At 54.4% G+C, this 16221-nt stretch overlaps 5 protein-coding genes across 5 annotated transcripts; 2 read left to right on the forward strand and 3 right to left on the reverse strand.

The window, feature by feature from the left end:
* Nucleotides 1-1592: 1592 nt before the first annotated feature.
* HER10_EVM0000384 (PHD-finger domain-containing protein) lies at nt 1593-4060 on the reverse strand. The gene has a single exon (XM_035470169.1). The coding sequence runs from the start codon at nt 3145-3147 to the stop codon at nt 1852-1854; it is 1296 nt and encodes a 431-aa protein (XP_035327511.1). The 5' UTR covers nt 3148-4060; the 3' UTR covers nt 1593-1851.
* Nucleotides 4061-4758: 698 nt separating this feature from the next.
* On the forward strand, nt 4759-6715 carry HER10_EVM0008245 (histone deacetylase). The gene has a single exon (XM_035477775.1). The coding sequence runs from the start codon at nt 5056-5058 to the stop codon at nt 6538-6540; it is 1485 nt and encodes a 494-aa protein (XP_035328246.1). The 5' UTR covers nt 4759-5055; the 3' UTR covers nt 6541-6715.
* A 768-nt stretch (nt 6716-7483) lies between these two features.
* On the forward strand, nt 7484-9133 carry HER10_EVM0006160 (histone deacetylase). Its single transcript, XM_035475753.1, has 2 exons — nt 7484-8170; nt 8247-9133. Exons 1-2 carry the CDS (start codon nt 7925-7927, stop codon nt 8976-8978), a joined length of 978 nt encoding a protein of 325 aa, XP_035328062.1. The 5' UTR covers nt 7484-7924; the 3' UTR covers nt 8979-9133.
* Nucleotides 9134-9245: 112 nt separating this feature from the next.
* On the reverse strand, nt 9246-11063 carry HER10_EVM0004056 (major facilitator superfamily transporter; the record flags this gene model as incomplete). Its single annotated transcript, XM_035473713.1, has 2 exons — nt 10839-11063; nt 9246-10729 (listed from the first exon to the last, which is right to left on the reverse strand). The coding sequence occupies exons 1-2, from the start codon at nt 11041-11043 to the stop codon at nt 9246-9248; spliced, it is 1689 nt and encodes a 562-aa protein (XP_035327854.1). The 5' UTR covers nt 11044-11063.
* Nucleotides 11064-12953: 1890 nt separating this feature from the next.
* HER10_EVM0004399 (beta-glucosidase) lies at nt 12954-15773 on the reverse strand. Its single transcript, XM_035474047.1, has 2 exons — nt 13801-15773; nt 12954-13742 (listed from the first exon to the last, which is right to left on the reverse strand). The coding sequence occupies exons 1-2, from the start codon at nt 15067-15069 to the stop codon at nt 13695-13697; spliced, it is 1317 nt and encodes a 438-aa protein (XP_035327892.1). The 5' UTR covers nt 15070-15773; the 3' UTR covers nt 12954-13694.
* Nucleotides 15774-16221: the final 448 nt, after the last annotated feature.

Here is a 16221-nt window from a genome sequence, read left to right on the forward strand (position 1 = left end):
GAGTTGCCACCACCCTGAACTTCCCGACTTCGCTAAATTGATCGGGACCAAAAGTGCTCAACTCGGCGCCCTTTTCTTCAAGAGGCCGGCTTTCCGCCTCAGTGTCAAACAAGAATCGCCGTGCCAGTTACCTTCTGGCCCCCAGTCTTCATCACAACCGGAGCCGATTTTGTAGCCAAGCCGGCCTCCTTCGGAATCTTTCCCGAATAATCGCTCTTCAAACTCCCAAATGACCCAACCATCAGGTTTCTGATGATGTTCGTTGAACCGAAAATAAATCCCACAACCCCTGAATGCCGGCATCTGCGCCCCGGGCGGGCCAATTCCCACTTGGCTTCTCGTTTTAGTCAGTTCCCAACCGGCTCAAAGGGGAGGGATCCATCAAAACCCATCCCGCCTGGTCGGAAGTTTGATTACATACTGCTACACTGTGGGCCGGGTTGTCCAAGACGAATATCTCGCAGAACACGGATACAGAGTCTCTTTCCGACGCGATCATCTCATCTGTGGCGGTGGCCCATTCACGACGAAAGGGAGCTAAGGAGACTTTGACGTGTTGTCGGCCATCGCCCGGACTCTACTACTATCTCTTTCAGCCCGGCAAGCCAAACTCGCGGGCGTCCATTCAGCCTGATCAGACATGACGCCGTCGGCTGTCACGCGAAAGACCCATGTCTTTCAACATGTTATGTAAGCGCAATTTGCGCTTCTTGACGCCATTTTCAATAATGGCATTCTTCTCCCGGATCTCGAACTCTTTTGCTCATATTCATCCTTGTCTAATAAGCAATATGTTGCAAGTTCTACATTGCGCTAATTAACCTCCACCGAGGTGGTTAGTGAAGTAATGAAACGAAACATTGAGCCAAATGTCATCACCAGGGGCCATAACCACAAATAGAAACAGGCGGCGGACGGGAAGCCTCATTCCGTATCTGCACTTGGACTGCATCGCAGACAAGGCCGCCCCATCAAATGAGGCTCTCCGGTGCGTCCCACGTGGGGGGAAGGGGAGGAAGCCCAGACCACACCACAACGCCAGAAGTTGAACCCCCATAGGACGCAGTTGGTGGATGATCGGGGAGCAGCAAAGTACAATAGCGGCGGTTTTGAAAACTGATGAACGTTGTGGCCTTCACCTGTGGGAGAGTATTCGTACAGAAATCGCTTTTAGGCTGGGGTAGTATACAAGACAAACAGCCACAATATAGCTAGAAGCGTATCGAGGAGTTAGTCATTGGCTCGATATCACCGCCTTCGAGGTCCTACTTAACCTTGACATAGTCTTTGAGGTAATGCCTATACCCAAGGGTTTCCGGGTAGACAATACGAAAAACGCGGTAGTATTCTTTGTTAACGGTTCGAGGAAGGCCTTGAGACTTGCAGATCCATGCTGCTTAAAACCTTTCCTGGGCTCTTGTGCGTTCAACTTAGCCGCGCAGTCGTTCAGCAGATTTAGACAACACATCCAGTCAAGTGCGTGACATTCACAGTATTCTGCATCATCTAGCTCACCAATGAAGTTACGTGTGGTGCAGAGCTCAAGGTCTGGTTTACTGTGATATGTTTTTTTCCTACCTTGACTCTCATCGCAGGGAGTCAGAGTATACGACAGATGTCAAGAAGGAAGATTGTGTCTATTCGGTTTCCATGCGTGTGTGACGCCAGCTGTGACATTGATCTCGCCCGAAAAAACGCCTGGTCCTTCCTTGGTGATTGGATCTCTCGTTCACGAGGACCCTCACCCTGATAATCAAGCTACCAAACGCCGCCCACCTGAACCTCCAAAAAGGGGTATAAACGCTCGAATCACACCGCTGTCCCGTTATCTTCCCAGTAAGGTACGATGCCTTATTTCTTCTTCTGCTTCTCCATGTTCTCCGTACACACGGGGCAGTACCACGTCCCGTTCGGCTCGCTCTTGAGGCCGACGCACGACCAGTGGAACCACTCGTAGGGGCAATCCTCATTGTCGCACGCCACCATGTCGCCGAAGCTGACATTCTGGCACGTGCAGTATTTCTTGTCGTCGCCAGCCTCGTCATCCTCGGCGTCGAGCATGCTGTCGTCGCCGTCGCCGTCCTTGCCGTCGCGCGCGGGGGTGCCACTCGTACGGTCTACGCGGCTCCTGTGGTCGCCGTCGTCGCCGCTTCCACTCTCGGCATCCGATAGCTCACTATCTGCCGTCGAAGCTGGAGAGTTGCGGCTTCCGGCCTTTTTCACGCGGGACAGGGACGACTTGTTGCTGCTGATCGGCTTCTTCCGGCCTGCGCCGCTCGGCGTCCCTTTCCGTATGCCCGAGACGCTCGATGCCTTTGTGGACGACGATCTGGGCCCTGCGCTGCCCGCTCGCACCGTGCCGTTCGGTCCAGGGGTAGATCCCTTCGGTGTTCCTGGTCCCAGTGACGAGTGCCTAGCCAGATTGCTCGACGTCGCAGGAAGGACACCCAGTCCGGAGACGGAACGCGGTCCTCTCTTTGGCGCGCCGCTCCCCGGCCCTGCCGAACTCTCCCGAGCCTGGCGGTTCATTATCATGCTAGCAGCAGGCGTCGCGGGGGCCGAGGAAGCGTGCTGCTGGGACTGGGCGTTGCGGATCTGGGGGTTTCCTGCGCGAGCCGTGACCGGACTCGACGAGTTGACGATCGGATTCAACGGCGTCGCGGTGATGGCGGAGGCGACGAGGTGGCTCGCGGGGTTGATGGATCGGCCTGACGGGGCAGAGTGGTTCGCGGCGCTGGGCCGGATGAGGGAGGGGCATTCGTCGGGTTCGTTGAAGCCGGGCTCGGCGCGGTCGTATAGCATCTTGATGTGTTGATCGAGGTTTCGCAGGTGCTTGTCCATGATGATCTGCAGCTTCTGGGTCAGGGCGATCTTCTCCGTGGCGAGCTGGTCGGCACGGATGAAGTTGTCGCGCATCTGAGATCGCATGCCCTGCTCGCGCGGGTTCGTCTCGTGACTGCCGTTCGCCCTGATCCATTTCTGTATCTTTCCATCGCGGTCCTCAATCAGCTTGACGCAGTCGCCATACTGCCGGTCCCTGTCGGCAATCTCATCCTGCAAGAAGCGAATTTCTTCTGGAAGGTTCTGAACGCGGTTGAGCCAGTCGTCGAGGATGATGGCCGGGTCGAGAGCCTCGGCCGTCGGCATCCTCCTGACGAAGTCGATGGACAGATCGTCTCTAGGCATTTTGCGTGTTAACGACGGTCCCAGTATAGATATGTACCCTTCGTTGAGTAAACAAGCGGCTGGGATCTATTCTAGCAGGCAGACGAAACGGCGCACGCCCAGCAAGAACCACAGAGACGGATCAGGAGCAGGATATATGGAGCCGAAAGCAGGGTTCTTGCTAGAGACAGGACGAGGACGAGGACGAGGACGAGGACGATGATAGGTCGAGTGAGGTAGAGGAAGCAACAAAGGTCTCGTGAACCAGAGTCATCGAGATTAAGATGGGGACTATGCGAGGTAAGAGGGATCGGGGCAGAGCAGAATAGAGGATATGTGGAGTGTAAGGTATAGAGCAGAAAGCCAGCAGCAGGTGGGAATAGTGGCACGCAGGGTGACGGGGCGGGGCGGCACGGCACGTCCGCCGACGGGGTGGGCTGACCGAGAGGGCAGAGAACCACTGGTGATATATGCCTTGGCTGCACTTGCCCTTTGGGAAGGCGATGACAGAGGAGTCTTGGACAGGAGAGACTTTGATAAACAGAGACCCCGGCCACGATCCTCCGCAACGAATAAAGTGACTAGCTTGGCTCACCTAAAAGGAACTGGAGACCGGAAGGAGAAGGGGGCGTCGAATCGACAAGAGAGCTCTCTCTAATCGATTTCACACCAGCTGCGGCAGGCGAGTCGAGCGTCGAATGATCGAGTCGAGGCGAGGCGACGTACGGGCCCTGGCTCGTGATCCCGGAATGTATTTTATTCACGGAGTAATGAAAATTTCCTTGCTGAATACGGATAGAGAGATGAAATTTTCTCGGATGCGCGTGGATGTGGGGTGGAAGAGGCTGGAATCGCGTTTGTGCAGCGTGGTGGTCCAGTTCCAGTTGGATTCGGGTGGTGTCAGTGTCACCGGTGGGTGGACAAGTTTGCGAGGGTCCAGCTGGTCATGGCACTGTCCACTGACAGCGAGACGAGCTGAGCGGAGACGGGAGTTTTAGCCTCCGGTTTCCATGCTAATGGAGGTGCCATGGTGCGTTCAGGCTGCAGGTCCATGTGCTCAGGCGGACCTCGAGTCATTTAGATTTGATTGGGCACCTTGTGGATGGTGGGTCAGGACGCATTTGTCCAATTTCAATGTCTCTCGCAGAGTCGCAGGTACCTTTCGAGCATCTGGGGATTTGTTCAAGGAAGATTCCAGCCTCGAAGAACCAGATTCGCACAGACTCGTTCCTCATAAAGCATTGATGACAGAAATTAAAGATGCAAGTAATGCACGAGAGAAGTATTGCATCCTTGGAGTCTACGGCACTCTCTCCAAGTTCAGAGAGTTTCGAAAGATTTGAAAGATGTGTTGACGAGGTTTCTCGAGATTTCTTGCATGTACCAGAAGGTCAAGCCGCAATGAGGCTGGTGCACTGCAACCATTCTGGGGAAAGCGTGGCTAAATGCGCCCAAGGTGGCTGGTCTTTCCAATGGAAGGAAACCTTGCTTTGCTTCAGCAGGGGCCCACCTGAGGTACCGGCTTCCTCCCCCGTCGCCTGCCACATGAAAGTACTATCCAATTATGAAGCCAGCCCTCGAACGAAACCTCGCAAATACATCACGAATCAACGTTGAATCACCAACTGACAACCTCACGGACGACTTTGGAAATTAACGCAAATACCACCAGCTGCACCTCAACCCAGTAGGACCACCGAAGGCTTACCACTTTGTCCTTGCGACCACCTCTGACTCAACCAGTAATACCAGCTATCCATTCTACCATTGCTGAGTAAAACTCATCTCAGTCGGCCAGCTCAGGACCCCACCAGTCACATTCGACAACAATCGAGACTCATCGTGAGCTTTGTCCCGGCCGCTCCGGCGGGAAACCCGTCGCTTGCCATCATGGACACAGATGCGTACCGATTTCGTGTCCCCAAGCCGAATTATTTACCTCACAGGACCGACAAGGACGGCATCGTTGAGGAATACGAGCCTCTCGGCCAAGCCAGTGAGCTCGACAACGCCAAGTACTTCGCGAAATGCAAGCGTATAGCTGAGGAGTCTGGCATTACACGACCAAAAGGCTACAATGTCTCTTTCCATTGCAATCCCGAAATGGAGAAGCACCACTTCGGCCAGACTCATCCTATGAAACCCTGGAGACTTACCCTTTCCAAGAGTCTCATTTATTCTTACGGCATGTCTTTCGCCATGGACAACTACATCGCCCGCGCTGCCACATACGAGGAGCTCAACGACTTCCACTCGGACGACTATTTGGACTTTCTGGGCACTGTCCTACCCGAGCCTGTTCCTAGGGACGTTGAGAACGCTAACCCCGATCTTAAGTTTAATCTGGGCGGCTCCGACTGTCCTCTGTTCGAAGGCCTCTACGACTACTGTTCCATGTCAGCGGGCGGATCTCTCGATGCTGCGCGCAAGATATGTTCCAACCAGTCCGACATTGCCGTATCATGGGGAGGCGGCTTGCATCATGCGAAAAAGGCGGAGGCGTCTGGATTCTGTTACATCAACGATATCGTCCTGGCTATTCTGCAGCTACTACGGTGCTATCCTCGTGTCCTTTACATCGATATTGATGTGCACCACGGAGATGGTGTTGAGGAAGCATTTTATTCCACCGACCGCGTCATGACGGTATCATTCCACAAATACGACCCTCTCAACTTCTTCCCCGGTACCGGCGGACTGGACGATAATGGTCCTAAGAACGAGCACAACCCAGGCGCCCACCATGCCATCAACGTTCCCTTGAACGATGGCGTCACTGACGATCAGTACAAGTGGCTCTTTGAGAATGTCATTGGCAAATGCATGGAGAAATTCCGACCTAGCGCTATTGCGCTGCAGTGTGGTGCCGACTCTCTCGCTGGAGATCGTCTGGGACGTTTCAATCTTCAAGTCCAAGGCCACGGCGCTTGCGTCGAGTTCTGCAAATCATTTGGAGTGCCCATGATTCTCTTTGGTGGCGGCGGGTACACTCCCCGCAATGTTGCCCGCGCCTGGGCCTTCGAGACCAGTATTGCCATCGGCTGCCAGGACAAGATCGATCCCATCATTCCGACACACGCTCCTTGGAGAGACCAATTTAGGTATGAGGAGTTGTTCCCGACACTGGAACAGATTCTCGGGGAGCCGCGTGTCAACCGCAACACACGAAAGAAACTGGACGAGGTGTTGCAGCATGTGACAGAACAGCTGAGGTTCGTACAAGCAGCTCCAAGTGTACAGTACCAGACCATTCCCCCAGACCTGGGCGGTCTGAGAGACGACGTTGAAGCAGCACTCAAAGAACAGCGAGAGGCCGAGAACGACGCTGTGAGGAAACAACGAGAAGAGGCTGTTGGACAAGCCATGGAGTATTGATGAGGGCATAATGGCATGCCACCACAGCGTGGGAGTACGTGGATACCAAACGGAGTTTAGGGTGTATGAATGATTTCAAAGTCTAGCAATTGGCGTCCTCAACGTCAGGGCGGGCCAGGCGGGAACTTTAGGGACTACTCTTCCAGTACCTTGTTACTGGGAAACATCAGACGAGTGCAAATTGAGTCCCGTAATCGTCCTTGAAAAGACCGAGTCACTACTGCTGCATCAGCATATGTCATCTATGAACGTGATTCCTGAGCCGAGTCGCTCACGTGTGATGCTGATGGGCTCATCTCAACGCTTGGCAAAAACCGGATGCAATGAAGGAAACTCTACAAGTTGAAAGAATCATCTCGCATCAATGATCAGGGCAAACCTGACATTGTGGTTACCAGTCGTGCGTTGCAATATAGAATAATGGAACCAACCTCAGCAACCCGCCCGGCTCTCATTCGACATTATTCGGCTGCCTAGATAGCGGGGCCTCGGATGAGGACGTATCTCGGCCGCTACGTCCAAACTTGGCTAGATTCAAGCCGGGCACATTGAGCAATTGTCCAATGGGGAGCAGCAGCGTGATGAGCACCCTTAAGCTTAATCCCCATTTCATGATTCTCAATTATGCGACGACTTCACCGACGAAGCGTTCCTTTGGGGAAGCAGGTAGAGGGGAGAGGGTGGTGAAGGAGCTGATTTGTCTGGTCATCAGGGAAGAGCAGGTGTTATTGGGATTCAAGTTGTTGCGTCCTTCTGCTTTGCGCGTTTGCATGTAAGTCTGGCTGGAAAATACTACTTCAGATCACCGCCAAGGAAAGAAATGGGATTGAAAATTGACCTTACCTCAACATCAGACGACTAGGAAAAAAAGTGAAATACGGGACGATGTCACCCTCAAGCCCATGGGGCCGCCCATATTGTCTTACACCCCCATATGGGCCAATATTATGGCTGTCGGTCAGCATTTAGATCAGGGCCAAGAAGTGTTTGTCTTCTGCGCTCTTTCAGTATGCGAGGAGCTCAGGATCGCGCCAATCGGCTTCCGCACTGATGCTTAATTGACGCAGAGCCCGTCGTCCTTTGCTGTATTTGGGTTATTCGTACCGACGGTTTCGTTCATCGATGGCACGCTCCCTCGGCCCTGCATCCTTTCAACTAGCTGCCTGGAGAGGGGGAGGGGTGCCACTTTATATCGATATTGTTCCCGCTTCGTACTGGGATTTACACCCCCGGATCCTGATATAAGTCAGATTTGAAATGTATATAACAACCTTTGCACTTCTTTCCTTTGGAAGATAGAGAGAGTGTCTGCTACCCACAGGAACGCGTCAAATCAAGAACTCCAAGTCCGACCCTCAAGTTCCTCCCATCGGGCAACACAACAATGGTCTCGTCACGACAGCTCGCACTGCTAGCCGGAGCTCCGGCCGGCATCCTCGCCCTCGCCGCGCCGCTCGTCCCCCGCGCCGTGGACTACAGCAAGTGGAAGCCCGGCGTCAGCTTCCAGATCGTCCTCCACCACCCCATCTTGGCCGGGAGCACGGCCGACATCGTCCCCGCCAACGCCGACGTCTGGGATATCGACCTGCAGCACGCCGTCGACTATCCTAACATCATTCCCACTCTCAAGGTGAGACGACAATCCCATCTACAACACGCGCCATCTTTGAGAATGAAATATTGCTAACACACACACCAACAAAAAGTCGGCGGGAAAAATCGTCATGTGCTACTTCAACGGCGGCGCCCTCCAAGACTGGGACGAAGACCTCGACGCTTTCCCCTCCGCCGTCATCGGCTCGCCCCTGAACCCGCCCTACACGGACGAGCGCTACCTCAACATCAAAGACGCCCGCGTCGTGGCCCTCATGAAGGCCCGCCTCGAGCGCGCCGCCTCCATCGGCTGCGACGCCGTCGACCCGGACAACATCGACGCCTGGGCCGAAGACGGCGACGACCCGACGGGGTTCAACCTCCAACCGTCCGATTACGCGACGTACATCTCCGCGCTGGCGGCCCACGCGCACACGCTCGACACCACGGCCGGTTCTGGGAGGAAGCTGCTGCTGGGGCAGAAGAATGCGCCGACGATTGCGCCGCAGCTTGCGTCCGTGGCGGACTTCGCGGTGCTCGAGACGTGTCTGGGGACGAGGACGTCGGACGAGGTTGAGCCGTTTTGCGCGGACTTCCAGCCGTACATCGCGGCGGGTAAGCCCGTTTTCCAGATCGAGTACCCGTTGAGCGTGCGGGACGACGACTCCATCAGCCAGGTTGATTACAATTACTTTTGCGTCAACAAGAATGGCAACGAGGGGTTCAGCGAGGTCCTGAAGCATGCGAGCGAGCAGGTTGATGGGTGGGGCCAGTTCTGCGGTCTGGGGCTTACGGGAGGTAGGTTTGAGACGCCCACTGTTGATGAGGGGGATGATGAGGAGTAAAAGGGGGAGGTTTCATGTGAGAGATGTTCATCGAGGGACACACCGAGTCGTGATGACTATGGACATGACTTCAATTCTTGTACTTATAGCTTATATCCAGTAGAACATGTACATGCTGGTAACGATATTTCATACAGATCAAAGGACGAAAAGATTCCGCAACTCCGTGCAGGCCATGACACAGAAGCAAATAACCAACGCGAGCATGCCATGTTAGAAAGCCGCAGTGAAATTCCAGGGAAAGCCCCTCACTCGATCGAAGGGCCCTCAGTTGTGGAATTGAACAGAAGCCTCGGCCTCCTGCTCCAGCATCTTACGCTTCAACCCCCTCGCTTTCAGCGCCACGTACCCGACCAGCGCAATACCGACGGCTAGGCCGGCTGAGAGCAGAATGACGTTGACGGGCACGGGATCGCCGCCAAACGTCTGGTGGAACAGGACGTCCAGTCCGGACTGCAAAAAGTTGAAGAGGCCCGACAGGCAGATGATGGTGCCGTACACGGTGCCAAACGTCTCAAAGCCAAACACCTTTGCGCTGTAGTCGGACACGGCGGTGTAGTAAAAGGGGCGGTAGAGCACAAAGAGGCAGACCTGGATGTAGGCGGCGCCCATGTTGTCGAGGACGCCCAGCACGCCAATGGTGGTGGCGATGGTGACGAGTGCGGTTAGGACTGTGACGGTGCTGGTGTGATCGAGGAGGACGCCGATGAAGGGGATGGAGAGGATGCCGCCCACGGGCAGGGCAACGTCGAAAAAGTTGTTGATCTCGATGGCCTTGCCCACATCGCCAAAGATGACTTCATACTGCGCCCGAATGGTGGCGACAAAGTAGTTGATGCGGAGCATCTGGATGACGGTGAAGAGGCAGATGAGGATGAACCACGGCGAGGCGATCTGGCGCAGGGCCGAGCGGTTATGCATCACGCCCCAGACGCCCGAAATCTCGTTCTTGTTCTCCTGGCGAATCTGCTTGTCTACCTTCTGAGTACCCAGCAACTGCTCCACATCCGCAACGACAGACTCGCGGTGTCGGCGCTCCTCGCGCAGAAGAGCCGTGTTCTCGTCAATCTGGTCGTCGTACGGGTCCGGGTCGGATTCGTTCGCGGCCGCGGTCTCCTCTTGCAATTCGACCAGTTCTCCTACCGTCTTGTATGACTGCTTAGGCATCAACGCGAATTGGACAACAATAATGAAGGCCGGGACGATCAAGTACACCTTGAAAAACTTTTCATGACCAAAAGTACCCTCGGATGCTTGGAAGATTAGGCGGTAGACCAGGAACAAGGCGCTAGAGGCGTCAAAAGCACCAGTCATGAGTGCGAGAATGAAGCCCGAGTGCTTTGGGAACGCATTGGACAGTTGGAAGGACGAGATGTAAGTGAATGGACCGCCCAAAGCAAGGCAGAGGTATCCAATGAGAAAGCCGTCAAAGGGGAGTGTCTTGGCATAAGCCATCAGAATTGACCCGATAATCAAGAAGACACTGCCGACAAGTCCACAAACACGCGGACCGGCGTGGTCAAGTAGGGCGCCAACAGGCAAAGCCGCGATATTGGTGCCGACCGCTGCCACGGTAAACATGAGATTGAGATGAATTTCAACACAAGTATCGTCGGGAGTTGAGTTGGACTCGTCAGTGGAACAGACGTCGCTGTAAGCACCCTCTCGTTTGAGCACCGGCTTCAAGGCCGCAAAACCAAAGGCGATACCCGCTGCGAAGAGGCAGTAGATGACGGCGATGGTGACTTGGACTACGGGAAATGGTCAGTACATGTTTCCGTGTGACAGTACATGGTAGCACGGCGTCGGGCACTTTTTTGACGGCAGGTGACGGGCTTATTGGTAAGACGAGCGACGTACGAATTCTTTTCCATTGCGGAACTTCAAAAGCGCCAACGGCCAGCACAGTATCAGGCTTGCTCGCTGCAGGGTCCCATTCGTCGGGAAGAGGGTTGAACGTGAGACGTCCCGCCCTTATACTTGAGGCATCGCTGCCTCGTCTCGATCCCTGGGCTTGGGGCAGGAATTGGAAAGTTTCCACCGAGGCCACACGGCTCAAAGACATGGTGGCTGATCAGTTGGTCGATGGTTTTTTTTTTTTTTTCGTGATTGAGATGCCAGCGAGTAAAACGAGATCGAAAGCCAGTGGCCAATAAATATATTCAACAAGCAACTGTTAAAGAAAACAGCCGCCGAGAAATAGGTTCGAGGAGGAAGTCGAGCTGAGGTTAAGAGGTGGAGCCGAGCTTGAGATAGCTAGCCCAGCAAGCTCTGGTTCGCCAATGACAATCCGTCGATAGGCAGAGAGGTTGGCGAGACTCGATCGAATGGGGTAAGGCAAGGTAGGATAGAACAAGATACCACTGCAGAGCGGAAATTTTCAGACTTTTCAGTCGAGATAAGGCTCTTTATCTGTCGGATCGAGAACCAAGGCTTTGCTGCATGTCCTGCAGAAATTTTCTGACGTAGTGTAGTGTAGGTAGTCAGTCTTTGGTGTTTTCCCCCATTCAACCGGAATCGCGGGGCACACCATACATTGATGGATTGACGACAGCCCCAGAGCTAGGGAAGGGACGGCAGCACTCTCGCAGTCTTTCCCCGTAAATTGGGACTAGGACAGTATTGGAGAATATCGTAACGACAAAACAGTGAGTAAAAGAATTCGACAAGGTAAGAATATTTGAAAATTTAAGTTATGCTCGAAGGAATTGTAGGAAGGGTGTCGAGGTTAAAGTAGAGAAAATCTCCCACAGACAAGTGATCAGGTGGCGATGCGGGGAAGCGCCGATTGGGCGGAAGGAGGGGTTCGAGGTTGCAAATGGAAGAACACGGGCAGAACACGCGGATGAATGGGATGCAGCTGGGCTTGGTTCACAGGGAAAGAGCCGGTGCTTTTTGGAGCAAGGCATCATGGGCAAGCACAGCAAGGTAGGGGAAGCGGGGGCAGAGTAGACAATATGTAAAAGAATAACGTCGTAGAAAACGCGCTTTGCCTCCTCCTAACCGCCTCGGTCTGGAAGTCTTGCCCAGCCGTTGTTACGCTGTTTCCACCAAAGACGACCGCATGCATGGAGGAGTGAATGGAAATCGGATGAAGGAATTGAGCCGTCATGTGGCCCTCCTTCTCCGGTGGGCACCACATACCGTCCCCGATCTGCCGCCGTGAACCGAACCGCATGGGCCCGGCCGCTCGGGGAATGGGAGCGACACGGAATGAGGTCAATGATTAAGAAGCCACCCCACACGATGGATCATGTCAGATTTGATGGGCAATCTTGTATGCGAGCTATCACCTGAAGCTTAAGCTGATTGCAACTGGTATTTATAAGACCCGCTGAGAAACAATTTCAGCCAACGCATGCCGTTGCAAGAGAGGGCAGAACACGTTCACAAAATGGCGTAGATGGAAACGGAAGGAAATCCTCTTGGTTCCTGATGCATTATTCTGTGACTCTGGTTACTAACCTTGGTAGCAAGTAATTGGAGATGACATTCGTCGAAACCCCAGATCAGCGCCAATCTACATAATAAGACGAGTTAGCCACCTCTGTCGACACCATCTCGGCATCACCCTCTAACCTAATCGAAGCCAGTCAGCAACGGTGCCAAAGTCAGCGGTAAGGCCGGCTAAAACATTTAGTGAGAAGTTATCACCCTGCAGCACTGTGCATCAATCGTACAAATATACATCCGATGTTCTGCGATACCATCGTCGATGTGCTTCAAGTCAGGACCATAATGAACAGCGTGGCTTGGTCAAGACTTCAAAACAGCCATCTAATAGTTTGCTTCAACCACTATAGCGGCCCGTAGACGATATGCCCACGACTGCCATCTAACCGCATGCGGTCAGGGCACCCCCAATCTGACGGCCTCCGGCCCGAACGGCAGGGAAGAGGGCGGGGGCGGATGTGAGGCTGCATGTCTGCCGAAGTCTGCCCCTGGACCCCCGAGGCCCGTCCTCGCCGTGATCTATCCCGATGATTGTCTTTTACGGATGCTAAACCAATCTTGGTTGGCGAGGGCAAGATAGAGTAGTCGTGAGCAGTAAAATTAAAAACTAACGGTGCGTCGGCAATACACGAAGCGGCTATAAGGGTACCCCCAACGCCCGCGGGCTACGCTCGTCATGAGACCACCCGCGAAAACAATACAGGCACGGTAGCAAGGCAAACAGCGATAGACAAAGAAAACGATGCGTCATGGTGACAATGTGCCGGCGAGGGCTGCCGTTCAAACTCTGCCCTTCCCCAAATCTTCCCGTCCATTCTTATGCAAACTACCCGAGTCGAGTATCCACCATCTCTAACCCCCTACTAACTGTTTCCTGTTGTACTCTGTCTTGCGGCAAAACGTCGGCACCCAACCGCGAAAGAAAACACCTCATAAAGGTAATCGTAAGGCATCGTCGCAGGTCGTGGCTCGAGTTGACATGGGCCGAATTCGCCGATAGAAAGGAGATGTCTGTCTCGGCTTGTCGTGATTCCGGGGTAGTTCCAGTTGCGCCCTCAGGCTGTTGAACTCGTCCTCTATCCATCGCTCCAACTTTTCCTCTCCAAACGTCTCCACAGCATGAAAAATATGCACACAAATTAGAAAAAGGCCATCAAAGATCGTAAGCGGACGTGTCGGTGCCGATCCGTCGATACTCTAGAGGTATTCACGAGAAACAAAAGCAAAAACATCCACGCCAGGTAACTGCTGGTCATGGGCTCTTCACTTGTAGAATCTGATGATGGCCTTTGCGCTGCCGGAAATGGCCGTCTGGGGATTGCGTGTTAGTCAAGGGACGATGTCCAGGCGCCAAAGTAGGTAAACTTACAGTACAGCCAGTGCCACCTCCGGTGTAGGAGCCGCCAACAAGCGCACACTTGCTGTTAGCACCCGTGATTTCAATGTTGAAATCGAGCTGGGCAGTCGATGTTGGTGCGTTGTTGAAGATGGAGATGTAGGTGTTGCCGTCGGTGCTCTTGCCAACACCAATGTTGACGGGAGCCCAGTTACCAGCTCCAAGAGGGTCCTTGGAGCTCTTCCAGACGCAGGCATCCTCGACACCGTAGCCGAGCTTGTTGACGTAGTACTGGGCGGTGGTAGGGCTGTCGTTCCAGACGTAGTAGTCGGCGGAGGCGGGGTTGGTGAGAGCCAATTGCTGGCCAGGCTGGGGAACAGTGGCGATGACCATGGACTCGGTACCGGGGTAGTCGGTACGGCAGACGCAGGAGATATCGTCGAGGTCGTTCTGAATGAAGACGCCGCCGGCTCCCTGTTCGCAGAGGGTCTTCTTGGTAGGGCGGGAGAGCTCGAGGTAGCCATCGGCGTTGCAGTAAAGTCCACCGATAGACTGCTTGGTCGAGCCCTGGGCGGTGGGCCATTGGGTCTTCTGGTAGCCAACGGGGCAAGAGTAGGAGCAGAAGGAGTTCTTGGAGCAGCCGCCGTCAGAGGCAACAGCAGTCTCGATGAAGGAGATAGCGGCGTCACCGACGCTGTAGTTGGGGGTTCTCTGGATACCAGTCCAGCCGTTGGTGCCGAGATAGTCGACGGGAACGGCGCCGTAGTCGGAGGGGAACTGGGAGCAAGGAATGGTGCCGCTGGGGAACTCGGCGGTCAGGCCCTTGCCTCCGGAGCTGCTGGAGCCTCCGCTCGAGGCCTTGGTGGAAGCGGGCGCCTGGGTAGAGGTGGAGGAAGGCGTCGGGGTCGGGGTGGGGGTAGGAGTCGGCGTCGGGGTAGGCGTCGGGGTGGACGAGGTGGAAGACTTCGCAACCTTGGCCTCGAAGAACTGGGCGTCCTTAGAAGTGGAAGCCACGGGGGCCTTGGAGGTCGAGGCCGACGGCAGAGGGGTCGAGGAGGGGTTGGTCTCGCCGACGACAACGAACAGGCCATCGGCGATGCCCTTCTTAGCCTCCTCTTCACTAATAGGCTTTCCTCCCAATTCGTAGGCGACCACAGTCGGGCCAGACTCGTACACGACGACAACGTCGCGCTGGTCGAGAGCGGTGTCCCTCTTGACGTGGCGGTGACGGTGGTTGTGGGGTTGAGCAACAACACCGGCGGCGAAGGATGCCGCAATGGCGAGGTTAATGATGGACCTCATATTGTCGATTGATGTTGATAATCTAGAGTACGTGTTAGCGCAACTTGAACCTCAATTGCGTTGGAGGGTACACAAAAGGCGCTTCATAGGGGGGGCGGTGAGACGCTGCATCATCAGGCAATGAATGAGCGTGAAAATGGCAAAAAGAACAACTACAACATCAACGATGCAGTTGCTTTTTTGTTCATCGCTTTCAATGCCGCGCGCAAGGTGGTGTTTTCTCTTGCGATGCTGTGTTGCGCGTTTTGCCCCGAATCGCTTTGGTGTAGACCCCCAATCGGGAGGCGTTTTCCCCCGTCACAACCACTCACTCACCCTTTTCTCGCGAGTAGTGCAGTCAGAATCGAGAATCGTTTCGATATATGGCGTGTCTTGTCGCGTGTTGATAGTGATCGAAACGGAGAAAATCGTACTAGGTGATTACAGGATAACGAGTGTTGGCTGATTCGGATTCAAAAGAGTGTAAGTGAGAGCGAACTCTCTAGTTGGGAATCAACGCGGTGAACGAGAATGAAGAGCTCGATGACCAGGAGAAACTGAGAAGAGGGAGAAGGAGAGGGTGAAGTGGAGGAAAACAGGGTAAAGAGGCCATGTCGTGGATCCCTTGGGAAATTAGGAAGACCAGGCGCGGCAGGTACGCCAGGTACAAAGCCGTACAAGCCACCCGGGCCTCCAAGACCATACCCAGGGCCCCCCAAGCCTGCCCAAGACCACCCCCCAGGCGCTATTATCAGAAACAAGACCAGTCGATCCCGCCCGCGGGCTGCAGGTACAGACACACGCTTACGAGGGCACCCGCCGTACCTCGCAGCAAAGCGGTGCATCTGCCCCAGAAGGGGAAGGAAAGGGGGTTATCTGCCTGGATTGGACTAGCGGCAAATTAGAATTAGTGGTTCGTTGGATCCATTTATTTTTACGTTGACATTCACAACCACCCAGACCAGGCCCTGACCCGTAGTACCTGGACCTGGACCTGGACCTGGACCTGGACCTGTACCTGGACCTGGACCTGGGCCTTGACCTGCGCTCTCGCTTCGCGTTCAATTGCTGTTATTACCTTACTCCGTAGGTACACAGAAAGGCCAGGTACGGATCCCGTACTTCCATTGGGTGCTTGGCTGATTGCTCCTTCCATCTTGAACTCGCTGCTTC

This window comes from Colletotrichum scovillei (genome assembly GCF_011075155.1).
Source record: "Colletotrichum scovillei strain TJNH1 chromosome Unknown Contig00010, whole genome shotgun sequence".
Lineage (NCBI taxonomy): Eukaryota > Fungi > Ascomycota > Sordariomycetes > Glomerellales > Glomerellaceae > Colletotrichum > Colletotrichum scovillei.